Below are 24,393 nucleotides of genomic sequence, written 5' to 3'. Positions count from 1 at the left end.
GTGCGGGTTGAGGTGTGAATCTGGAGGAAATGTGTTCTGGTACTATGAAGTTGACATGTTAGTGTTGAACAGCCAGTATTGGGCGTGTGAGAAGTTGGGCAGGATCGTGTAGAAGAATGAGGTGAAGGGTGTAGAAACGTGGGATAAGGAATGGCCATTGTTGGGATAGAGTTGGTGAAGATGATCATAATAATGGAAGAGGATGGTGTAGAGTCTCTCGAGAGTTGAGATAAAAGAAAGAAAAGACTGAGGTAGATTGGGGGTATGCTGAAGTAGGATGAAGGCAGATGAATGAGGTTGATGTGAAAAGAGGTGCTTGTAAGTGAATAAGAAGGTAAGGTAACTCGGCTGATGTGTTGTAAGTATACAAGCAAAAGGGGGTATGGGAGTAAGCCAAAGTTGCTTGGGAAACTCAACAACTTAAGCACTTGCCCAAGTGAGCCCTTTCACGAGTTAATCTCCCTCCCAAGCACAAGGCCCAGCAACTGCCAAACCCCAGTGTCTGAAATATCAGGCCAGGCCACCCATCCCCGGAGCAAAACGTCCGCAGTAACTCTTTCCAAAAACGCACAAAAATGTCCAAAAAAGAGACATCACTGAGTGATCGATTTTGAAAGTGGGATCGCCGCCATCGAACCCGCACTTGTGAGCCAGCAGCGGCCACACCACACAAGCAATCTGAACAACGCTGGCAATGGGAAAAAGGATGAGATATTGGAAATGTCACATACCATACTCCTCTCGTTTGCTGGTGAGATGCCAGTTCGTTCGCGGGCGCCGGGGGTCGGAGAGCAGCGCCGAGAGCAGGCGATTTGATCGGTGGAGTTGAGGAAGACTAAGAACAAAAGTCGTGAGATATTCTGTCAAGAGACCTGGAAAGCCGCGCACCTCGATGGCCGGGCGCACGGTTCAAGAGGCTATTCAGATCGCTCTTTCCATTGTTTACCTTGAGGGTTGCGATTGTAGGGCTTTTTCCACGGTATTTAATGGCTGGGAATCGTCAATATTGGAAGGAACGGCATCCTCCGGTCTACACGTCTCTCAGATATGGCAAATACAAAGGAAAAACACAGTATTTCCGGAGAGTTTGACAGAGACATAGTAGTAGCACATCCCAAAGGTTGCGCATAGCATGGGAGGTGCTTGAGCCTCTGGTCTCCCAGTGTTTCGAGCATGCTGCGTGGAGGTTGTCACTTATCGGATGTAAGCCAGGTGGTTCCGCCTCGGGGTCAGCAGGCACATTCTGAGAAGAGGCGACAACGGCATTATGTTACTCCAAGTATTTGCGGGAGTTGTTGCTGTGGGGGATGTCATCGAGCTTTTCTTGGTGGGGGAGAGCAAGTAGATTTTGTTCAGAAGAGAAAGCTTCCCTTCTATCCCTCTTGCAGTTCCGGTTTTGCTGTCACTGGCATTTTGAGAGCCGCCAGTAACCAAATAAACACCACGTATGCTTTCTCCAACAACATTATGCCCCTTCATCGAAGTGCTCAACGCCGTCATGTTGAGATGTCGTTGAATTCAGGGGCTCAGGGGCAGCTTTGGCAGCTGACAACCAGCCGGCAGCCAGTGGCACATGCTCAACACCCATTCCAAGCCCACGTGGTCTGGCCCCGAGGTGCGGCCTCCAGAACACAAGCACCAAAAAATGGACCCCCCGCATTGCCAAGCTTCTTACTGTGCAGTCGGTCCCTGTCCATCGAAATCCCTCAGCTGAGCTTGTTGGTGAGCTTGGTGAGCTTGTGGGTTATCGGGCCCGCCAATTCAGCGACCGCTACGCTATTTGTGGGAACGGCGTCAAGTTTCGGGGCGCTGTGTTTCGCCGTCTGCCCTCCCTCTGGGCCTGCCGGTAGAAGGGACAGCCAACGCGAATTGACCACCCTTTTGCCTGCCCAGAAATTGATGTCACCGCTGTAACCCTAGATAGCTTTCCGATTATCGCGTCTCCGTCCCTTGTCCCGTGCTCAATGCTCCCCTTTCTTTTCCCTCTCCCTCTTTTTGAGAGAGACAAACAACACACCTTCACAAACTCACGAGATCCCTTGTTGGAGATTTTGACAATTGGCTTTTTTTTTCTGCTTTTTTTTTGTTCTTGGCGATCCCGCTATCCACTCGTTGAACTCCATTTCCCGAACTTTTCTTTTTGGTGTTACCTGATATCATCAGACATCGTCAAAGTCACTCACTCACTTCAACCTCCATATTTTCCTGTTTGTACAGCCACATTTTCCGAATCCTCACATCGATCACTCCCGCCCCGCCGGTAGCGACATCCCAGTCTAGCTCAGGCGCTATCATTGTTTCTTGCAGCTAGCAAAAGCCCAACTGCCGCGGACAGTGAGGGAGCCACCACTTTTTTCCTTTGGGTCGTTGCTTGGGTGTTGATACATCTTCCCACCGTTTTCACTTCTTGTCTTTCCGGACTTCTATTCGCCATTTATTTCTTTTAAAACTCTCTTCGCCAAAAGGGAAGCGCCGATAATCACCACATATGGGCCTAATACGGGCAGGGAGCCGGTTGGCATCCCGTGGATATTCGGGTGGGGCAGCAGCGGTGGCAGCACAAAGGGGGCTTTGGGCTCGTGGGCCAAGGATACCAAATGAGAGGAGCGCACCACCACCACCACCACCCACGACGTTGAGAAGGATACATTGGACGCCACAACCTGGGCCACGACAGGAGAGGAGACATTATTCCAAGGATAAAGACAAATGCGATGGTACGTTATTTTCAGCTCTTTTATTTTGGTGGTTTGCGTGCACTTGGGGCATCTCGCGACTGGAATGACGTAGGTACCTGAGCTCGCGTGAGATATCTCGAGAGCTTCAGGAACGCGCCGACAATTGACCCAATCATGGGCATATCTATCAGGGACCCGAGAGCTTGGGATGATCAGAATGACGCAACATCCAGGGGTCGGGACTGGTGCAGGGATCCACCCTTAAATCCAACATTTCCCCTACGAGGCTCTCACTTACAACATCCTCAATGCTATCCCGCCAAAACACCATCACGGAGTAGACGCCCGATACTAACAAAATGCCCCCCCAGATGACGATCACCGCCACGAACCCTCCATATGGTACAAGATGCTCGAGTCCGCCGCCACCTCCCTGGCCTCCATCCTCGTCCTCGGCACCGGCTTCGCCCTCGCAGCCTACACCTACCACAAATCCTACAAGTACTTTGTCCTCAAAAAAATGTCCAACGCCTTCGAACCCGGCGATCCCGTCCTTGACCTAGCCGCCATAGGCAAAGACCTCCCCCTCTCCAAAACCGCCGCGGCAACCCACTGGATCGAGCGCCCCGAGCAGTCCATCGTGGACGAAATCGTCGCCGGCAAGGAGGTAGGCCACTACCACCTCTTCATCGGAGAAAAAGGCACCGGCAAATCCTCCATGCTCCTCGAAGCGATGCGCAAGATCGACGGCGACGGCGTGGCCATGTTTGAAGCCCACGCCGACCTCGAAATCTTTCGCATCCGCCTCGGCAAGGCGCTAGACTATGAATTCCACGAAGATTACATGGGGAGTTACTTCTCCGAGCGCGGGCCCCGTGACACCACTGCCCTCCTCGACATTGAACGCGCTCTCAACAAGGTTGAAAAAGTCGCGCTCAAAAGACGGGCAAGGGTGGGCAGGCCGTTGGTGATTATCATTAACCAAATGCACCTCATCCGGGACGATGATGACGGGAAGGACCTGATTGAATTGCTTCAGCAGCGGGCGGAGCAGTGGGCTGCGTCTAATCTTGTTACTATGGTCTTCAACAGCGACGACTACTGGGTTTATGAGAGACTGAAGCAGCTTTCCACCAGGATGGCCGTGCTGACGGTCCTTGACCTGCCCAAGCACCAGGCTATTGCCGCGCTGAAAAACTACCGCAGGAGATACTTTTCTGAGGTCCCGTCGAGCGAAATCCTAGAGGAGATTTACGACCGTGTCGGCGGGCGCCTCAACTTCCTCAACAGGGTGGCGAAATCACAAGACATGCTCGCTACCTGCGAGGAGATCAAGCGAGTGGAAAAAACCTGGTTTTTGAACCAATGCTGGATTTTGGGCGAGGAGATGGATGACGACGTGATGGACCAGCAGAAGTGGGCGGCTGCTGCGGTGGTTCTCGCCACGGCGCTTGTGGATAAGGAGGAGGAGATGGAGGAGACGTATGATCCCGCAAAGGGCCATATCCTGCCTAGCTACCCTCTCCATATCGCGCAGGAGATCATGACGAGGGCGGATTTTGTCAGGGCGTTGGATAGGTTGAATCTGTTTAGCATTACGAGCAAGGCCGAGGTGAGGGCGAGCAGTGTGCCGATGCATATTGCGTTCAGGGAGATTGTGGCGCAGCCCGGGTTTAGGGAGCATTTGCAGGCTACTATTGATCGGATTGCTGCTATTGAGAGCTTGGGGCGCACGAGGGAGATTGTCGCGAAGGATCTGGTTTGGGGGGGCAAGTATGAGATTAAGAAGAGTTATGGGGGGGTGGAGGTGTCGTTGAAGCAGGAGGGGAAGAAGAGGGATGTTACTGTTGTTGAGGAGGATGATGATGATGATGATGGGAAGAGTGATGACTAGATAGGGGGTGTAATTTTGAGAAGGGGGTGGGGGTCAGTGTACATAAGCATCAACCGGAGCATCACATCTGGTGGTCAAGAAAGAGGAGAGAGTAAATGTGTAAGATATATGTCTTCCATTAGGATCCCTGTAAGATATCTTGCATCACACTAGCCTAGCCAAGAAGCATGTTTGGAGTTCTTAGCCAGTCAATATCACCATCAGTCAATGACAAAAAGTAAACAAAATGTAACGAACGTGATTGTGTGTGTAAATTCCATCTCCTATCCTCGAAAAATATGCCAAACCATTAACTACCTATATAACCAAACCCCCCATTTATCCGCTTACATGCCCTTAAATGTTCCTTTATGATCTCCAAACCCCCACCAAGAAAACCCTTCCCCAAGATATACATGCACCAAAACTCTCCCAGAAAAGAAATGTTCCAACTCCAACCCCTCTTGTGTGTGTGTGTGTGTGTGTGTGTGTGTGTGTAGCCAAAGAGGAAAGTGGTGAAAAAAAAAACAAATCCAAAAATAACGACCGTACTATGCAGCAACCCCGTAAAGAAAACCTTCCTACTTACTACAACCCACCCCCAACCAAAAACCCTGACCTAGAACCCGAAAACCCTTCTGTTCCGTACCGTTACCTATGCCCCCCTACCCCCTTATATCCCCAGACCTAACCCAGCCCCCATCCCCAAAACTCCTACCAATACAACGTAATTCTTTTTTTGTGTGTCCGTCTCCTTTCTTTCTTGTCAAAAGCCAACGACTTGTTTTGTATGTTTTCTTTTTCCGCAAAAACAGACAGATAAAAACAGCAACGCAAAAAACAATAAACTTGTTTGTTCCGTTCACTGAAACGGAAAGTATGAGGAATACAAGGGGGAAAAATACATGATGTGATAAACAAACAAAACAAGAGACTGCTTTATATGGGGTGTTGGGGGGGTATATTGTTTCTGGCGTTTCCACAAACAAAAACAAGAAAACATGGTTCAAAGTCGCCAGAGATATTTCAACGAGAGAGAGAGAGAGAGAGAGAGAGAGAGAAGGAGCAAGGACATGCTGTAGAACCAAAATGCCAAGAAAGAAAGAAATATCAAGCAGGGATAAAATCCAACCCCATATCCTTTGCAACACGACCCCAGTCCCACACACGCACCCACTCACCCATCTCCATCAGTCGCCACACCTCCTCGAGCACCTCCACAACCCGATCGGCGTTTCTTAGTCCGGTATAGCCCCTGACAGACTTGATGGCGGCCCTGATGCGCTCTTGTTGGCGGGGCTTGAAGCAAACGGTGCCGATGACGAAACACGGCAGCAACAACAGGGTCTGGGAGGGATCGCTCGGCTTGAAGGTGTCGAGTATGTCGAGGGATTCTTCGACGGCGCGGGTGATACGATCGTCGTGGGAAACAGGTTGACGGATGGGAGGGGGGGAGTCGGGTCGGTTCTCGGCGGCCAGCGCTGCGGCAATACCTCCGCCGCTGTTCTTGCGAATCGGGGATACGTTCGAGGAGGAACCCATTCCGGTACTGTTTCGTTTGTAGACGTTTGGCTCGCTCATCGGGTGGGAGGCTCCAAGTTTCGGGGACGAGGCACAGCTGGTAGAGGCAGACTGCGGCGGGGTATTGACTACCGAGGAGGTCGGTCGGCCGACGGATGGTGAGCTGCGGATGTGGGAAAACGAGGAAACGGAGGCGGCCGTCGGCGTGGGTGATGTGGCGACCGGGGGCCAAATGGTACGGATGAGATAAATCTGCATCATGTGCTTGTAAAGGAGGCTGACATTTCCGCGATTATCACCAGGGGGCAGGTGGGGAGCCCATTCTCGAATCGCAGCATCGATCTCGGCTGCGCGATAGAGACTAATGTAGTCGACAATCACGGGCTCGTGGGCGGCCATATTACGCCGGATCGAGTTTCTGATGGTGGTGATGGGGACAATATGTTCGAGCAGTCCATCGGCAACACCAAGAAGTCGGGGCGGGTGGATATGAGGGACCGACGGGAGCTCTTGGGCGTCCGACATGGAACGGTAGCCTGACTTGTCGGACGAGTGGATCAATTCGTCGGCGAAGATGTGGTACTGGAAAAACTCGGCGATGAACGACAAGAAGGCCGAATCTCCAGGAGGCGAGCTGGCGATAAGACTGCGGTATGCTGAAAGGTGGACGCGATGCTCGCCACGGGGGTTACCCTCTGCCAGAGCTTCCAAGAGGAAGCACAGCATCTGTCCATAGCGAGCAGACACCAAAACCTCGTCATCGGTGCAGGGCTTTCCTTTGCTAAACTCGACATCTTCGAAAAACTTCTGCCTGGCGGCCGCGTGATGGAAAATGGATCGTTCCCGGATGAGGTCCAGGCTTGTGGAGGGGTTGTTGCGCAAGACGGTGGCTCCATAGGGTGTGTCAAAGTCAATATGTTTGCTTGCCAAAGACAAGATGGAATGCATGAGGCCCTGGTGTTTGACCGCGATGGGCACCATCATGTCCTTGAAAGCATTCTTGTGTTCACCCTCGACAGTAAGCACGGCGCTGAGGTGTTCATTGTAGTGCTTCCAGAAGATCATGTCTTCGACCGTCTCGAGCCCGTGGAAGATGGGCTGCATCGTAATGGACATGACGCTGTGTGACTTGAGACGTTCTGAAGCTAATGGTTAGGACGAACAGCATGGACAGAGGGGAAAGGGATTGCCTACCCTCTTCGGCCCTTTCCTTGCCGCTTTTCCAGATCTGTTTCTCCGGATAGCCTTCACACACGACGGCGTTCTTTTCGCAGTTCATGCCTGTCCGAGCATTAGACCATGTAGACCAAAGACAACAGCTGCTCACTTACATCGCGGCTTGGCTTCGTCACACTTCTTCTTTCGCTTCCTGCATGTCAAGCAGCCAGTCTTGGTGCGGCCTTTGGTGACTTTGTTGGCAGTCAGATTGGGGGTAAGGGGGTGCTTCCGAGGACGTCCTCTGGGTCGTTTTGGCTTTGGTTGGTCGAGCCCCAGCGCATGGGCAACTCCTCCAATGGGAGTGGCAGGGGCTTCCCCCAAATCATCCATACAGAATCCATCATCATCCAAGGGCTCCAGTTTTGGGGCCATCAACAGCTCATCCGGATCGTCCTGCTCCCAGGGCATGTGTTCATGGTGTATGTCATGGTGGTGGCTCATGGCGCCCCGCGGAAGCTGCTCGTGCTCATGGCCCTCGTCCGAGCCCGAGCCCGAGCCCGAGAAATTCATGGTCCATGAGGATTCCGTCGAGGCCGACGAGGAAAGCGAGTGCGAATTCATGGCAGCAGTGGGGGGCGAGAGGGACGGCGAGGCAAGGCAGGAGGAGCCTCCGCAGGACATGGCCATGCCAGTGCTGATGGGTGACAGCTGGGGCGAGAGCTGGCCCGTACGGGCGAAGCTCAAAGTTGACGACGATGTGGACAGAGAGTTGGAGGCTGTCGGAAGGGAGTCCAACCAGGGGGAAGGCAAGCCAACATGAGGAATCTCATCGGAGTCCATGCTATGGCTATGGCTGTCTGACCACGGCAGGTTTCCGTCGCTGGACACGACAGGAAGGGAACGACTCATAGCTCGTCAATAACGACACCATGCCCACGGGGTAGGAACAAGGGTGTTGTCTGCAGAGGATAGGGATGAGGCGCCGTGGCTCTTAAGGCGACAAAATACCAAGGGTGAGGAAACGAGGAGGAATAACTGGGGAACGGGACAACGAGTTGGAGGGTGTGAGACAGGATAGAGCCGCTTTAGGTCGGGGGTGACACTTGCAGCCTTGGTTGGCTTGCCGATCAAGATAGGCCCGGAGAAGGTAGAGAGACAGAGAGTTGTACCGAAGTACAGTGTGGGAGGAAAGAGTTGGAGAGGCTTTGAACAAGATGGAGTGAAGATGTCGCAGAGAACGAGCAGGGGGGGCTCAAGTGGCAGGTCGAGCGCAGTGTCTTATTTGCTTTTGCTGCGCAGCGCTTGATTGGGACGGTGTGGCGGACGGTTAACCGGGCAGTCTACAGAGTAGAGGCATTAGAGGTGAAGAGACAGAGGAGACGGTGGAGGTGGAGAGGAGGAGGTGGACAAGGTGGACGAGAGGGAACCATTGCTCGCGAATTTGGGTAGGGTACAGAGTCGTGATCTTGTGGAGGGGAGGGCTTCTCCACAATGTGTTTTTGTGCTTGCCCATGACCCTGCCCCTGCCCCTGCCTCCTGCGCTTCTGCGGACTCTCTGCGGTGAGTGGTGATAGGAATACAACGAGGCTAGCTGTTAGCGGCAAGACGACAAGAGAAAATGTTTGGGGGGCACATGTAGCGTTACATTGCTGGTGCTGAGCCAAGATGTCCCTGGGAGTGGGATGCGAATGAACACGGAGAGACAGCGCGTCGAGTTTTGCTTCCGTGTCGTGGGGTTTCGGCCTCTACTCTCTCATCAGTCTCTTTCTTCCCCGCATTGTCGAGCAGGGCAGGCCACTTATCCTTGCGGGTACATACGATGTGGCTATCAAGGTTGTTGGTCGACGACGACACCTCGCAAAGAATTCCTCTTGGCGCACGCGATCCCATCACAATCAATCAGAGAAGGACCGGGCTGATGCCGCTAGTGCATCGACATCTTGATCTAAGCCTGCAAGAGACCTGCGAGTCGTCCTTGCTGCCTCCTGCACGGCTTCTCATCAGAGGGAACCTTTGGTGGTGAGCGTTGTTGTCAGGGTCCAGTCCTTACTCGGACCACATCATGGCCTGTGCACAGCTGAAGAACTTCCCGCCAATGGTGCCATAGTCTGTGCGCTTCGGATTCCGCTCTTGGGAACTTCCATCCATCTCAACACCGTGTCTCTGTGTCTTGCCTGCCTGGCGAACGACAACCGCCTCCTCAGCCCCTCATCAAATACATGATCGGGAGAAGCCAGATGGAAACAAGACGATCTTCAGATCAGACACGGAGATCACGCCCCCACACCTGCCGTCCAAGACAGAATGTCATGACCCCAGAGGCACCCTTCCTGCTGCCGCAGTAGCGTGTCCAACAAATTCTCACCAAGATTTCTACCATCGCCAGTAAAAGAAGCCGCCACAGATAAGGTTGCCTAGCTCGACACCAGCTTTGTTGCCCAAAGGGTATCCCCCAGGTCGCCAGTCACCCGATGGCAAGCTCTCGAGCTGAATAATCTCCGGTGATGCACCGCATGTGCCATGATATCATGGCAGACCCTCCCAAACGCCTTCATGCAATTCGGCAGTGCGGTTATGCACGTCGGCGGCTGTGGAGGGGGTCCTGAACATCAAGAGCACGGCCGTGTCTCCGGTGCCGTCTCGCTTCCGGACGTTGAACAGAGCCTAGATCATGACGGCGACAGTATATCGTCGATGGCAGCATTGTTCAAGTTGTTGAGTGCAACATGGCACTGCGCATCAATACTCTTCGGTATTTTTACAAAAACAGATTACCATGGCTGCGTGTGGCGCCTCTGTCGAAGCGTCCATGGCAGCCAGCCTTGTCCCAGCCCAGGTCATCTATCGGTCTTTGACGGTGAGCTACCATGCAGTGTCACCAATCTCGGCTGCTTGGACACTCAGCATATCGATCAAAGCAACATTGCCGCGGCTGCTAAAGAGATTCACTGACTGATATCGTTGGGCACAGATATCAGATGCGGGGCTAATTCGTGGGATTCGCTGGTGGTTGACCACTCACAGATGTGCTCCGTTGCAACCCGATTTCCTGTGCCGTCGAGGGTTGAAGCGAACTACTCTCGGCGCAGCGAGTTGAGGCGGCCAGGTTGGGTTTGAGTGAGAACCTTGTGGATGCCCAACCATCACCACCATCTTCTTGCTTGAGAATCACCAGCCACCACCACCACCACCACCACCACCGGGATGTCACACGACAAATCACCGACCTTCGACGGGTGAACGGCGAACAAAGCCATTGTGCAATGACTTGACGTCTGCCATGCTTTTCCCGGAGATTTTCGAGACAGTATTTGTCCCACTTGCACCACCTCAGAAGAGGCTGGAGTCTGATCGTTGATCGATCTGTCTCGCAAGGCCTGCCTGAACGTTTCCTTTCCCCAGTTGCGATACCCCGCCTTCCATCAACATGAATCCAACTAGCTGGCCGTACTCATTTTCCCAATTCAGCTAAAATCATCATATGCTGAAAGCTTGATCACCATGAATCACAATCCTCTTTCCCAACCTGGTCTTGAGTACATGTGCTCAGCATGTCAAAGTTGGCAAAGCAAAACAGAGGGTTACAGAGACACGGGAGTGTTTGTTTAACCTCTCCTCTGCATGGGGATCATCCGCAGCGGCCCTTCCCCTCCGGTGACAGGCCGCTGGGCCGCCTTGACTAGTTTGTCTTGTACGAGTGTAGAGTGCAGCACACGAAGGACCCGAATATCGCCATTTCTTCGATTCCGGCAAGCTGCATTATCTGAATCGATTTTCCCCAGCATTGACCTCCAACACTTTGCACGAGCCTCCACTGGCTTTCGTATTCCAGTCCTCCGTATCCCTTCTTCAATTTCTACTGGCTCAGAAAGTCCCGTCTTTTGCCTTCTCCTTCCCGGGACGTTATTTGCCCGAAGTCAACACACAAATCTCAAAGTCCTGATCAGCTCTTCTTCTGACAGTTACACTCAAAAAGTCTTCTTCGACTCTGCACTATCATCATGCCATGGATTTCAGTCAGTACTGCACTTTGCTACGGCATGCACTTCGCGCCAATGTTCTCCACCTGGGCAAAGACGATTTGATTCATCAATGGAGATGAGCAAAAAGCCAGAGACAGCCATTGGATTGGCCCGAGACAACAACTGCACATTAAAAAGAAGCGAAGAAATGGAACCCCCCCCCCACGCTGCAGGTCTCCCAAAACTTCTTCTGCATGTCAAAATGAGACCATTTCAGCAGCTTGCCTGTTTTTATAATCCATGACAGATGTTTTGACAGGGACAACAACAATATGGATGATAGCAACGATGCATTGGCGTTTCCACCACCCCGCAGAGTTTCCAAAGTCTTTTCACTGTCAGAAGGCTTTTTCGAAACGGCATCATGCACCCCCTGACGTGCTTGTGAGGAGAGGTACGTTGTGGTAGGTATCCACGGATCAACTGTGCCGCGGACATACATTCGCTGCTGTGTACATGCATGCAGATTGATATGCCAGGGTTCTTCCCTGAGAGCCTCTTTCGCGCTTCATGATACATCTCTCTTCCCCTCAAAGCAAGGTGACAGCTGCAGCAGCAGCAGACAAGTCGTTTTTTTTTTCTTTTATAAAGGGATCGAGATTTAGTTATCTGGCTGGACAAAACCTGTCCAATGCAACATTATCACACCACCTTTTTTTTGTCTGTTACAAGCTTGATATATCAGTCTGGAAGACTTTGACTCTGCGACACCGGGGGCAGGCCTTTCTTGGAAATATGTAACCCCGGGATCTTCTCCGGGTTATTCTTGCGCGGCTGAGTGGGTGATGGGCAGGAGAGGGAGGAGAGGTGTGGGTGTGTCCTCCAATTCGACACGCACAACATGCGATGCGGGGAAATGAGGGGGTAAGAGAATTGGTGGTTTTGGGTGAAAATCAGGGAAGCTTAAACTCGCGCGCGGAATAACAGTCCTTTTGAGGAGTCAATGGAAAGCAAGAGAACCAGCCTGATAATAAGCTTCTCAACTCTTTGAACAACTCTTTTCGTGTAGCCCATGAGGTTCTCTCAAGAACCAGCCATGAAGTTCAACAGCCCCCTGCTCACCTCTCACCTGCCATATCGGGAACCACCAGCATTCATTCTTTACACGTTGTTTCGAAACAGTTGATCTCTCTCTCTCTCTCTCCCACTACGGAGTATACGATCAACAATTCCCTCCTCCTCTCTCAAAAAAGTTCCACCTGACAAAAACCGCATATACATACTCACTCAGTTCACCTCTCTCTAAATTTCTCCTACGTAAACGTCTACCCATCCACGCCATCCTCCCTCCCTCCCCCATTTGCAATTAGCGTATATCCACCCCGCGAATCAAGCTATGACGACATTGAGCTCCGCTGCCGATAACCGACTGAACCAATCCATTTTCTGGCGAAGTGGTGAGCTGAACAGCAGACAGACCGCTTCTTGTGAATTTCTGACCTGATTTTTACCCCGCGCCTTCTTCACCTTGTTTGCTGTTAGGATGGCTGACTGTCTCGGCATCCGCGACCGCGACGTTATCCGATACCTACCAACAACGAAGCGGAAGAGAGCTGTCTGTCTGTCTGTCTGGGCAAGTGAGCATGTGAGCAGGAAAAATCCTGCGCAGCGAGACATACTTACTCTGAGCGTGCAGATTATTGGACTGATAACGAAAGTGCCCTAAAATAATCCCATCTCCCACATGCCCGATCATCCCGTAAACGAGAAGGCCACTGCACTAATGATGATGAGGAGCTGTACGCACAGACAAAGAGGTGGAGGAGGGGGAAATCCGCTGTGTCGGTTCGGCGGGCACGGACACAAGTGACGCTTAGGCGACGGCGCTGCCGCTCGGCCCCACTCCGATCTTGGGATCCACTGTTTGCCGGGGGAAGGGCAAGGGGCCGCCGGGGCGGGATATGGAGGCTGATATGGGCAGGGGTTGGGTATAAAAAGGATGGGAGATGATAGGAATACATAGAGTAGAGAGGATGTAGAGACATGCACACATATATACATACAGCCGCCAATTTCTGATCTCCACAAAGTGGGTGGGTAAAAAGAAGCTTAGATACAGGCCTCGTCGAGCCAAAGTCACAAACAGCTGAAGTCGAAGTAGGGCTTGAAACGGAGTTCAGACCAACAGAGCAAAAGGTTAAGGATGATGGATGGATACTGTGGATGTAGAGCCTGGAATATACATGCAGATCACAACCTGGGTTGAATGAAGTCTACCTAATCAACAGTTTGTATGATCGATGGAGAGATGATTGCTAGCAAAGCTTTTGGATATCATATCTGAAGAGTGAGGCACGGTGGCTTGATGAGAAGAATGGAGCTCTACCCATACTCCACGATCGCCAAAGTCCATAAGTTACAGGTAGCAGCCGTTCAGAGACACAAGTTTCGCATCTCAACTCGACACACAAAGTCTAGACTCTTTGATCGCCATCTCACATTTCCAACAAACCGATATAAATTCATGATCTTCTCCATCCCACCTTCCCAACCGGTAACGTGATAATTCCGGCACCTCGCCCTCCCGAGATCTCTAAACCAAGTCAAAAGCCTATCACTGGGCAAGAAGTCTTGTGTAACAAAACGTCTGTCTCACATCGCCAACCCGGCAGGATATGAGAGGTCAAGTCTCACAGTTGACCGCCACCGCCGCCTTTGCAGTCGAAAACTCTGGGAATGGTAAGTAACAAGGCACAACAGTAGCGGGCCGAGCAAGTCCTCGGTAAGCTATCAATAACCAGTCCCAATTGCAGTTTCTTGCCCATCAACACAAGGCTGCTTTGGGTAACTGGTCACGCAACCAGATAACAAAAGTTCCCTATGATGAGACGGGCAGCTGGAGTATCCATCCCGTCCCTTCCCACTAGATGGCATCACCAGAGACAAGACACATCCTGCCCGGTCTTCCAACTGGGAAAAAAAGTGTCAATATTATCTTTTTGGAGCAGAGGCAATGCAGCCGCTTCCCCCAAAGCCCAAAAAGACGCCACCGCCGAAGGTAGGTAGGCCCACCCAATGAGCTTCTCAATCAGCCCAACAAGACCACTCATAATAACCGACCCTATGGGGGACCCCAGTAGCATGCAGCTTGGGGTTTTCACACCACACCTTTTCCCACTGCAGACTATCACGGCGAGATGGGGAACAGAGATGGTGGGTTGAGATCTGTCACACCGGTGCGACCTGCAGGCTTTTTTTGAAGGGGGGGAAGCCTTGGTGACTGATGTATGCAAGAGGGGGAATAAATCGGGGTGGGAGGGAAATAAATGGGTGGTTTATCTCCGGGACTCTCCGGGATTGGAGAATTTCTGTCCAGTGTTAATTTGATCCGAGATGGTTGTTGGTGATGGGTGGTCTGGAATTTTTTGGATTTTTGGTTGTGAGCTGATGGTGTGGTGTGATGTATCATAATCGATTCAGAGGATTTGTTTAGTGATATTTCGTGATTTGGTTCGACTTGTTGAACTTGCACACAGCTGCCGCTTGCTACCTTGGGAGACCGGTTCGTTCGGTGTTTTGTGTGGATATGGCAAGCAGCTCGTGAGGTGAAGCCAACGGGAGGTTGGTATGTAGGTCTTAGACAGACTGCATCTTCACCTCCCGACTCAACCATCTATCAGGTGAAAGTAGAGAAAGCCTAGAGTTCTTGTCAGTGTTTCAGTTTCTCCTGCTGTTTCTCATCTCCAGATCTTTCCTCATAAGGCTGGGAGGCGGTCTATGTGTCTTAGCTAGGTACTGAGGGGGGTGTGTCGGTGAGGAAGAACTGAGGCAAGCCATCTACCCCAGCCACTGCTTGTATCTGCATGTCAAGCTATAGTACATATCTCGGTCCCCGAAAGGACGATCCATGTTGTGACAGCCACATCCGACGACCGACAGTCTCTATTTCCAGCGTGTTTTGGGGGCGTTTATAACTGCCGATGGAAGACGGTGAAAAGTGCAGTTTTCGAGCTTGGTTGTTGGAGGAATTGTCACATTTCGTGCAGCTGATAGCACCCGATGTCAGGTCATGTCAGTTCTTGATCTTGCGCCCTGTCAGCATGGGGGGCGTCATCTAGCAATCCCAAGTCCACACGAGGAACGAAGAGGTGCATATTCCAGCATACGGTCTCGGGTTGAAGGCGAGGAAATGGGGTTTGTAAAGGAAACAAGGTAGTTACCTGGCTTTATCCAGGTCATTTAATGTCTCTTCCAGTAGGTGGTTGGCATGTCGATTCAGCACCCACTAAATTCTCTTTGGTGGACATCTTGTCTGATGTATCAAGGAGGGAACAGCCAGAGCACAGCCTGTCTGGGAGGGTGTTCCTTCCCCACATATACCCCAATTGCTCTCAGACTTTCGCCAACTCAATTTGGCACCTGACTGTCTGTCTAGCGCAGTGGCCAGAAGCGACGACCGAACAACCTGTCGGGTACTGTAGAAACAGACTGGGTTGCCCACGAATGGTGGCAGGTTTGATTCCTAGTCGAGAACATCTATGAGCATAGCCATTAACTTCGGCTCTAAATATGAAAAATCCCTGGATGAACTGTCTCCCCCAGGTAATAATAGGGGAGAGCAATTTGGAATGGTGAAACTCCAAATAGAGGGCTTTCGTAGCCAGCAATGCTGGTGAGCTTTTTGTAGTTTTCATGGTGTTTTGTTTTGTTTTGACACTTACACAACGGAACAATAACCCCTGAGCTCATCCGACATCAACATAACACCAGTCTCAAATTATTACTCAACAATACAAACACCATCATTAGCCTCCAACATCACCACTCACTCGACAACCGCCAACGCCCCCCTAACCGGATAATTCTCATTCGCCTCCGCATACTTCCCAATATCCGGCCACCCCTTCAACCTCGTCTCGTTCCTAAACATCAAACAATACGTACTCCCCCCAAAATGAAACATGCCCAACTCCTCCCCCTTCTTCACCTTCTGCCCCTCCTTCACCGTAATCTCACACGTGCTCACCTCATCCATCCCCACCCCGATAAAGGCCATGAGCCCAATCTTGGGGTTATCCGCCTCAATAAAAATCACCGCTCTCGTCGCCAACGCAGTGAGGTATCCCAAGGCCCCTTGGATCCCCTTGGTGTCAATATCAACCTTGTCCTCCCCCCCGCTCTGGTCAAACATGAGCGGCTCCGAGAAATACGTCCCATCCTCAACAAACGCCCTCTTGATGGTGCCCGACACGGGGGCATGCCAGCGGTGGTACGACAGAGCCGACAAAAACGCCTGATAAATCGTCCCCCTGGCAAACTTCTCCGCCAGGGGGTCGTGCGCGAGCATGTCAGTTACAGAGTAAGGCTGTCCCTTGACCCAGAATCTGTCCCGCAACTTGACGTTGTTCGCCACGCAGTAAGGCCGAGACTCGCAGCTGTTGACAACAACCTTGTCATCATCCGGGCTAGCAACAGGGCGGGACTTGTCCGTGATCTTGCGGGTAAAGAAGTCATCCCAAGACGTGAAACCGTAGTGCTTCTTTGACGGATCACAATGATACATCTCCTCAAACTTGAACGACGTCTTAGTCGGCGTGTTGGCCACCTCCATAAGGTCTTTGTAGCCCGTCTCGCCGAACCAGCCAGCCGAGTGATCCCCCAAAACCTCGGCGGATTCCGGCGTCTGCCACCATCATGTCAGTCAGTAAGTCGGTCAGGGATCAGGTGCCCAGTAAAGATAAACAAACCTTGAGATACCTCCCCCACTCATTCAGAATCTTTTTCAACATCTTGTTCACATCCGGATCCAAAAACGCCGCATGCCCGCTCGGTGTCCCCATCGCATAGTCGAAAATAGCAGCCATCGGAACCCCCACCATGCCAGCATGAGCAGCAGCATCCGTCCATTCTGGTGCTCTCCCAAAAACTTCGTTCAGCACAGCAAGCATGTGCTTGTAGTCTCTGATCTGGCTCTTGCCAGTCGGGTCCTTGTTGTACGGAGGACGACGCGGGACCTCGTCCCACATCTGGTTGAAGTACATGTATATTCTCGCATTGCCCTCAATCAGCTCCTTGAACTCCTGCAGCACGGGGATGAGCTTGGTCTGCTCCGGGGGGCCGGATCGTTTGTGGGCGCGGTCGATGGTGCGGCTGAGCCATTCCTGGTGGATGCGGTGGTCGGTTGGGAGCCAGCTGCCCATGCTGTGTTGTGTTTGTTAGACATGAGGGGGGATCGGGGAGGGGAGGGGAGGGACAAACCGCTTCACGAGCGAATGGGTCGGGACGTCGTGGTGGTCGCCGTGTTGATGGACCATGATTGCGGTGTTGGTGTTACTCGTTCCAGCACCTGTCAATTGATCAAAGTCAAAAAGACCACAAGAACTGAAGAAAAACCAACCCTTTTTATCCTTGAAAAATCCGTAGTCCAGTGTTTTCAATCGATTGTTCATCCATACCGTTGCACAGCGGATCCGCGGTGGTCATGATGTCACCATCTCATCACTTCAGTCAATCCAATCACCCCGTCACAAAGCCGGCAATTTTCATCTCGACTCGAGGTCGATCTACCTGAATTATTAGCAAATCGATCAATCGCGGAAAAAGACCCCCTATTCCGGCCACTCTCTGTTGATAAAACCTTGCATTGTTCTTTGAAATCAATTCAGGGGTATTTCCTACTTATCATAACCTGTCCCGCCTAAACATCTTCAACCACACACCAACGCCATCCCATGATAAAAAAAAACGATGGAAACCAATCATTAATCCAGAGCTAACATCACACAAACATTACCCTGCCATGATGTGCTGCCCAATAATGCACAAAACTCACAACGCCAACTTCCCCCTCAAACTCCTCACATGCGCCGCATGCTGCCTCTTATGCTCCTTTCTATCCTGCTCATTCAGCGGGTTATACAACACCCCACAGTCCTTACATATATGAATCCCCGGGTCCTTGTTGATGGACAGATTCAAAACAGTCTGCACCATCTGCTTCTGCTTCAACAGCGTCCGCTTCCTCTCCCTCGTCTCCGTAGTAATCGACCTTGTATCCTCCGATACCTCACTGGCTGTGTCGTTCTCATCCCCCCAGTCGCCCCTGACAACAATCTGGTCGTAGATCTCCTCCCCGTCTGACGCGATGATGGGTTCCGGGGACGGCTCTCGACTAAAGGCGACACCTGGGAGGGTGCATATCGTGACTTTGCTTTGCAATCTCCTCCTCTCCCTTGACCTTTTGAACAGCGCGCCTGATGGTGGGGAGGAGGGGGGTGTTGTTGCTGTGGAGTCTTTGTCGAGGTCTGGTGCGTCGGAGAGGGTCGTCGGGGTGGCTGGAGTTATGGTTGGTGCGTCGCAGGTAGACTGGGCAGGGAGGGAGAGCGGTTTGAAGTACGATAATATCGACCCGCCCTTCTTTTCCGGTATCGTCGGCGCCTGTTTTGAGGGTTCCGGCAGTGATGGTACTGGTGGTTCTTCCGTCGACTTCGGCACCCTGTTTTCTTGATTCTCTCGGTCCACCACCGGCGGCGCGACCTTTTGCCTCTTGAAAGGGCGTTCTTTCTGGTCGTTGTCTCTCGCAGAGGTGGACTGACGACCGTAGGTTCGCAGAGGTCTCTTGCGCTGGCGTGGTAGGCCAGTCGTCGCGGTCGATATCGAAGAATCGAAGACGGCTTCTGGTGATGGATCAAGTGACATTGTTGCGCCCACTGAGTCTAAAACGAGCTGTAACGGCGCGCGAGCTTTATTCGGACGATAGAGATGCGGCGATATAATCAGATAAAAATGCTGCCAAGAAGATGCACCAAGATCCCAACTTGCAGAAAAGTTGTACTCGGTAGCGACATGGGTCAAGATCGAAGATCGCGTTGCGCAGAACGCGTCTGCTCAGCGCGTTGGGCCCCGCAGCGCGCTATGACGCGGGCAGCCCCACTCAATTAGCACCCCTACCCACTGTAAATGTTTCCCCCATTCAAAAGTAACAATTGCCATTGCGCCCAACATGGAATTCAAGGTCAAAAGCTCATAATTCGAAAGGGGTTTGGTAAACACAAGGGGCTACAAACCATTCATATTTGAGCATCCTTCTTGCGCCTCCGGAGATCCGTATTCTCATCTGACGAGCTCTTGTCCCCAATAAGAGTGGCCTCCTCCTTTTCATCCACTCCAACAGCCCACGTCTGTACAATCTGCTTCACCTCCTTAAACTTCTTATCCTGCTTCTTCGCCTCACCCAAATGCCATATGTATCCCGAGTATACAGCAATTTCAGCAATACCCACCAACAGACTTCCCCCCAGAGTCAGAAACAGTCGCGCTGGTGTGCTCCACCATCTGGCCAACACCCACAGAGTGCCTGCCACACCCAGGATACTGACCATAAAGTTCAGTATCAGCATCAGCTGTCTGTGCACGTCGTTATATGTAACATCGTCATCGCCGAGGTCTTTATCGACCGTTACTCGATTGACAGCAGCAAAGCTCCTCGCCATATTCGCAGCAGGAAATCGTTGAGCAAAGGTCTCGGTTGGGGGAAGTGGGTTGGTCATTCGCTCGTATGCTCGTTGTTCTTCTTCGCGCCGGAGACGGGCCATCAAGGCTTTGTATTCGTTTGACTATTACTTCGTCAGCACCAACCGGCGTCTGGTACAAGACGGGGTACATACTGGTTCTGGTTTTGGTGGTGGTGGTGGGACGTAGACCCAGGCGCCTTTCAGCATGTTTTCCAAAGTATGTTCCTCATGCCCGGCATCCCTGAGTATTAACCAGAGCTCGATGATCTGTGAGTGTAGAATGGGCTTGCCGACAGCGGCATCGTCGAGCGCGGGGTCGTCTTTGCCTGCCTGGAGCTTGTCTTTTGATGGGTAGCCTAGATTGTCCCAGATTTGCAGAGCCTCCACAATGGAGGGGGTCATTGTGAGGAGCACCATGGTTGGGTGTTGATGATATGTAAGAAGACAATGTTTTGTTTGCGACGCCGCCGAGAGCTTGTTGGAGCTCAAGCTGATGCGGCCCAGAATGACGGATCGCCAAGCCTCACAAAGCTTGCAAGGATGCAGGCACCCGGTGGGTCCTCAGAGGCCACCAGCCACAACCACAAGCCGAGAACGCCACCTTCTTCAGAACCGGATGCCAAAAAATTATCGGAAAGGAAGTTTTCGGGACCCACATCACCGGCCTAAAGCAACTTGTGTGCGTAGAGATCTTTCGTACGACAGGGCCGGAGATCACGGCTTTCGGAGGATACCTCGGCGTCGAATTCCTCCCGGATACGGCAGATGACCACACAGTAAACCTACAGAGGTCAATTGGATATCACAGAGGAGGATTCGACCGGGAACGAGTGTGTGCGGGAAACATCCCACCTCCAGAGAGAAATGCAGGGGCCTACAATGGTGCGCGGGGTCAGCCGGCTTCGCATGTCAACATTTTCGAGGGCGACGACGACAACATGTACCACCTGCCTCAGATCCAGAGCTCCCCTCGATAGTAGGATAGCTCAGTCCAGAGCTCCTTTCCACACCGGAAGACGAGACTCCTCCGCCTGGGCTGCCGCCGTCTCCGTCGCCGGCAACATCGTCAACAATGCGATCACCCGCGCCACCAGAGGGGACATGCCCTCCGTCGACCCCCTACGGATCGTCGCCAAGGAGATGAAGTTTCTCACAGGCAACATCAGGAAACTCCTCGGGTCCGGCCACCCCTCCCTGGACAGAGCAGCAAAGTACTACACACAAGCCGAAGGCAAGCATGTCCGGCCACTAATAGTCCTGCTCATGTCGCGCGCCACCTCCCTCTGCCCCAAAGCCCCCCAGAGGCAGCAGGCCACTCTCCAGGCCTCGATGGGCATCGACAGCTCCATCTCCCCGCTTTCCGTCCTCTCCGACTTCAACCCTTCCGCGACAGCCGTTGCCCCCGAAGCCGAGACGAACGACCACCCCGACATTCTCCCTTCGCAAAGGAGACTCGCCGAGATCACCGAGCTGATTCACACTGCTTCGCTGCTTCACGACGATGTGATTGATCACTCTGAATCCCGAAGAGGCTCACCATCTGCCAACCTCGAGTTTGGCAACAAGATGGCTGTCCTGGCAGGTGATTTCCTTCTCGGGAGAGCGTCTGTGGCTCTTGCGAGGTTGCGTCATGCCGAGGTTATCGAGCTGTTGGCTACGGTCATTGCCAACTTGGTGGAGGGCGAGTTCATGCAGCTGAAGAACACTGCGCGCGACGAGCGCAACCCGCAATGGTCGGAGGAGACTCTGACGTATTACCTCCAGAAGACGTACCTCAAGACTGCGTCGCTGATCAGCAAGAGCTGTCGCGCGGCGGCGCTGCTTGGTGGAAGTGATGCGGCGACGGTGGATGCGGCGTATGCCTATGGGAAGAACCTGGGTTTGGCGTTCCAGCTGGTGGATGATATGCTCGACTACACCAGGAGCGAGCAAGAACTCGGCAAGCCAGCGGGGGCGGATTTGGAGCTGGGACTTGCGACGGCGCCTCTGCTGTTTGCGTGGAAGACGATGCCAGAGCTCGGCGCGCTGGTTGGGAGGAAGTTTGAGAAGGAGGGTGATGTTGTGAGGGTGGGTTTTATTTCCTCATCGTCTTCCGTGAGAGGAATCGACCGGCTGACTATTATCTAGGCACGCGACCTGGTTGCGCAGAGTGATGGTATCGAGCAGACACGGGCGCTGGCCGAGGACTACGCACAGAAGGCCATTGATGCCATCGCACCGTTCCCAGACAGCGAGGCCAAGGATGGCCTCATCGAGATGGCTGTCAAGACTCTGAAGCGGAAGAAATAGATGTGTAGAACACAGCTTCAAGATCTAGATCTCCAAGTCTAAAAAGCTTGGCTCCGGGGTGGAACTCGGGCTGGGCATTTCTATTGTACTACTAACATCAACCACGCGCAACGGGAAAAGCACATTTAAGTGTACATAGGCGGAAACACATCTTTTTCATTTTTTTCTGCATTTGGGAAAGCGGATGGGTTCAAAGAATGGGTCTTTTTTTTTCTTTTTTGGGAATAGAGAAGAAGTATTTTGTACAACATGAGAAGCAACGTAAACAAAAGGTCCAGGGGGTGGCGTTGTGGACGACTCGGGGCTCATGGATGATGGATGGTCATGACGGCATTCAGCTCACCCCTAATCTACCTATATGCTTTAAACTCTCGGAAGGCTTCTCCCAAATATGGTACGGACCGATTTGATGGCCGACGGCATAATTGGTTAGGTTGTAATTGACGCTGTTGGTGGTTTGTAAGGCAGCGGTGTAACACGGAATTCGGGATTCGCATCCCCTCAACCACTCTCATAACCCACAACTCTCTGAACAAAAAGAGCCGCCAGCTGCATGAACGGTGTTCCGAACGGTACCGCCGCGGCGGTCACTTACATAATTTGCAATTTAGGATCATTCGGAAGCTTACATCACCAACCAACCTAGGCATTGTCGATTGTCACCCTCAAAGAAAACAAGCCTCGGTAGTTGGGAAAGCCAAGCCGGCAGCCCCCCGGTTTCTATGACGATGGAGGGGCTCTTTACGGCGGGGGGCAGGATTGGTAAGGTAAACTGCGGAGAATGTTTGGCAGTCGACATGCAGAATTGCTGCAATAGAGAGAAAGGATTCGAATGCAGAGAATTCCATGGTTCCCTCGATGCAGGCGTGGGAACGGAGCGGATAACCATCGACGCTCCACTTTGTGCTGGAGAGAGGGGGGCGAGAAAGGAGGGGAGGGGAGGATTCATGACATCGCTTAGAAGTAGGATGTTGGACCCTGCATGTTGATGAGGAGGTATAGGTATATAAATCCTCCCTTGACCTCACTCCTCACTTCATTGTAATCTCTCGATCTCATATACTTCATTCATTTGTGTGTGTATCTCAACCTCCCATACAGGCTCCACTTATACACCTCCTCACCCATCAACCACCACAACAACAACCATCATGACAACCAACACCTCCCTCGTCCTCTCCCAACGCCCCTCCGGCCCAATCGAGAAAGGCAAAACCTTCTCCCTCAAATCCTCCCCCGCTCCCACCGAGGCCGACCTCAAAGATGGCCAAGTCCTCCTCGAGACTCTCTACAGTAAGCGCCCCCCTTCACTCATAGCATCCAAAGTTTGCGCAAACTAACCCCCCACCCCCTCCCTCAGTCTCCTTCGACCCAGCCATGCGCGGCTGGCTAGACGACCGCCGCTCTTACATCCCCCCCGTCCAACTAAACGAAGTCATGCGCGCCCTCACCGTCTCCCGCGTCCTCGCCTCCAAATCCCCCAAGTTCTCCCCGGGAACAATCGTCACCTCCGCCTCGGGAATCCAAGAATACGCCATCATGCCCGACTCCCAAGTCGAAAAAGCGTACGACCTCCCCCAGGGCGGCAAACTCACCGACCTCCTCGGCGTGCTCGGGTCCACCGGTTTAACAGCCTACTTCGGCATGACGAAAATCGGCCTCCCGAAGCCAGGCGACACGGTCGTCGTCTCCGCCGCCGCTGGCGCGACCGGTTCAGTAGCCGCGCAAATTGCAAAGATCGCCGGCGCGAGGGTGATTGGTATTGCCGGGGGGGAGCAAAAGTGCCGTTGGCTCAAGGAAGAGCTGGGGTTGGATGAGGCGATTGACTACAAGTCCCCGGATTATAAGCAGAAATTCAAGGAGGCGACACCGAAATTTGTGGATGTGTACTTTGATAATGTCGGGGGGGAGATCCTTGACATGGTCATGGCGAGGGCTGCGCAGTTTAGCAGGTTTGTCATGTGCGGCGGGATTTCGCAGTACAACTCGGCCGAGAAGAAGGGGCCGGGGGCGAGCTTCTTCAATGTGATTACCCAGAGGATCAGGATGCAGGGGTTTATTGTTTTTGATTACATCACCGAGTATGATGCTGCGAGGAAGCAGCTGGCGCAGTGGTTGGCTGAGGGGAAGCTCAGGAGGAAGGAGACGGTTGTCAAGGGTGGTGTGAGGAGTGCCGAGGAGGCCTTTGACTGGTTGTTTACGGGCAAGAATACCGGCAAGTTGATGGTGGAGGTCAAGGGGGAGGAGGGCGGTGCTAGGCTTTGAGCATCTTCAATGATGGGGCATGTCGGTAGTCTCCTAGCGTTGTAAATATCAGGAAACCAAAACAAGTTATTTTCACATTCACGTGCGCTCTTTTGGCCAAAACAAAACAGATCCCTCACGTAGCAAAACAAAGC

The 24,393-nt window shown here is 52.5% G+C and overlaps 6 protein-coding genes across 6 annotated transcripts; 3 read left to right on the top strand and 3 right to left on the bottom strand.

Annotated features, from left to right (window-relative positions):
- Positions 1 to 1,703: 1,703 nt before the first annotated feature.
- Positions 1,704 to 4,786, top strand: QC762_509710 (uncharacterized protein). The gene is made up of 2 exons (XM_062891377.1): positions 1,704 to 2,717; positions 3,050 to 4,786. The coding sequence occupies exons 1-2, from the start codon at positions 2,489 to 2,491 to the stop codon at positions 4,570 to 4,572; spliced, it is 1,752 nt and encodes a 583-aa protein (XP_062742718.1). The 5' UTR covers positions 1,704 to 2,488; the 3' UTR covers positions 4,573 to 4,786.
- QC762_509700 (uncharacterized protein) lies at positions 4,761 to 9,247 on the bottom strand. Its single transcript, XM_062891376.1, is given in 5 exon segments — positions 4,761 to 5,602; positions 5,612 to 7,211; positions 7,267 to 7,353; positions 7,404 to 8,975; positions 9,049 to 9,247. Coding segments are annotated over 3 exon segments (2,373 nt in total). The 5' UTR covers positions 8,140 to 8,975; positions 9,049 to 9,247; the 3' UTR covers positions 4,761 to 5,602; positions 5,612 to 5,661.
- A 6,694-nt stretch (positions 9,248 to 15,941) lies between these two features.
- On the bottom strand, positions 15,942 to 17,641 carry QC762_509690 (uncharacterized protein; the record flags this gene model as incomplete). The annotated part of the gene is made up of 3 exons (XM_062891375.1): positions 15,942 to 16,875; positions 16,940 to 17,393; positions 17,451 to 17,641. 3 exons carry the CDS (start codon positions 17,639 to 17,641, stop codon positions 16,018 to 16,020), a joined length of 1,503 nt encoding a protein of 500 aa, XP_062742716.1. The 3' UTR covers positions 15,942 to 16,017.
- A 1,620-nt stretch (positions 17,642 to 19,261) lies between these two features.
- On the bottom strand, positions 19,262 to 21,787 carry QC762_509680 (uncharacterized protein; the record flags this gene model as incomplete). The annotated part of the gene is made up of 3 exons (XM_062891374.1): positions 20,657 to 21,787; positions 19,859 to 20,579; positions 19,262 to 19,807 (listed from the first exon to the last, which is right to left on the bottom strand). Exons 2-3 carry the CDS (start codon positions 20,120 to 20,122, stop codon positions 19,262 to 19,264), a joined length of 810 nt encoding a protein of 269 aa, XP_062742715.1. The 5' UTR covers positions 20,123 to 20,579; positions 20,657 to 21,787.
- COQ1 (coq1 putative hexaprenyl diphosphate synthase) lies at positions 19,730 to 21,994 on the top strand (the record flags this gene model as incomplete). Its single annotated transcript, XM_062891373.1, has 3 exons — positions 19,730 to 20,141; positions 20,210 to 21,772; positions 21,833 to 21,994. The coding sequence occupies exons 2-3, from the start codon at positions 20,570 to 20,572 to the stop codon at positions 21,992 to 21,994; spliced, it is 1,365 nt and encodes a 454-aa protein (XP_062742714.1). The 5' UTR covers positions 19,730 to 20,141; positions 20,210 to 20,569.
- A 1,151-nt stretch (positions 21,995 to 23,145) lies between these two features.
- QC762_509660 (uncharacterized protein) lies at positions 23,146 to 24,300 on the top strand (the record flags this gene model as incomplete). The annotated part of the gene is made up of 2 exons (XM_062891372.1): positions 23,146 to 23,287; positions 23,355 to 24,300. The coding sequence occupies 2 exons, from the start codon at positions 23,146 to 23,148 to the stop codon at positions 24,257 to 24,259; spliced, it is 1,047 nt and encodes a 348-aa protein (XP_062742713.1). The 3' UTR covers positions 24,260 to 24,300.
- Positions 24,301 to 24,393: the final 93 nt, after the last annotated feature.

This window comes from Podospora pseudocomata, chromosome 5 (genome assembly GCF_035222375.1).
Source record: "Podospora pseudocomata strain CBS 415.72m chromosome 5, whole genome shotgun sequence".
In the NCBI taxonomy this organism is placed as follows: domain Eukaryota; kingdom Fungi; phylum Ascomycota; class Sordariomycetes; order Sordariales; family Podosporaceae; genus Podospora; species Podospora pseudocomata.
Note: the sequence above shows the minus strand (reverse complement) of the source record. Positions and strands in the feature narration are given on the sequence as shown.

What these genes read in the sequence shown, in the direction of transcription:
- QC762_509710 (XM_062891377.1), top strand. Translation starts at nt 2,489, where the DNA reads ATGGGCCTAATACGGGCAGGGAGCCGGTTGGCATCCCGTGGATATTCG. An exon ending in GGATAAAGACAAATGCGATG is followed by an intron (nt 2,718 to 3,049) that starts GTACGTTATTTT and finishes ATGCCCCCCCAG; the next exon opens with ATGACGATCACCGCCACGAA.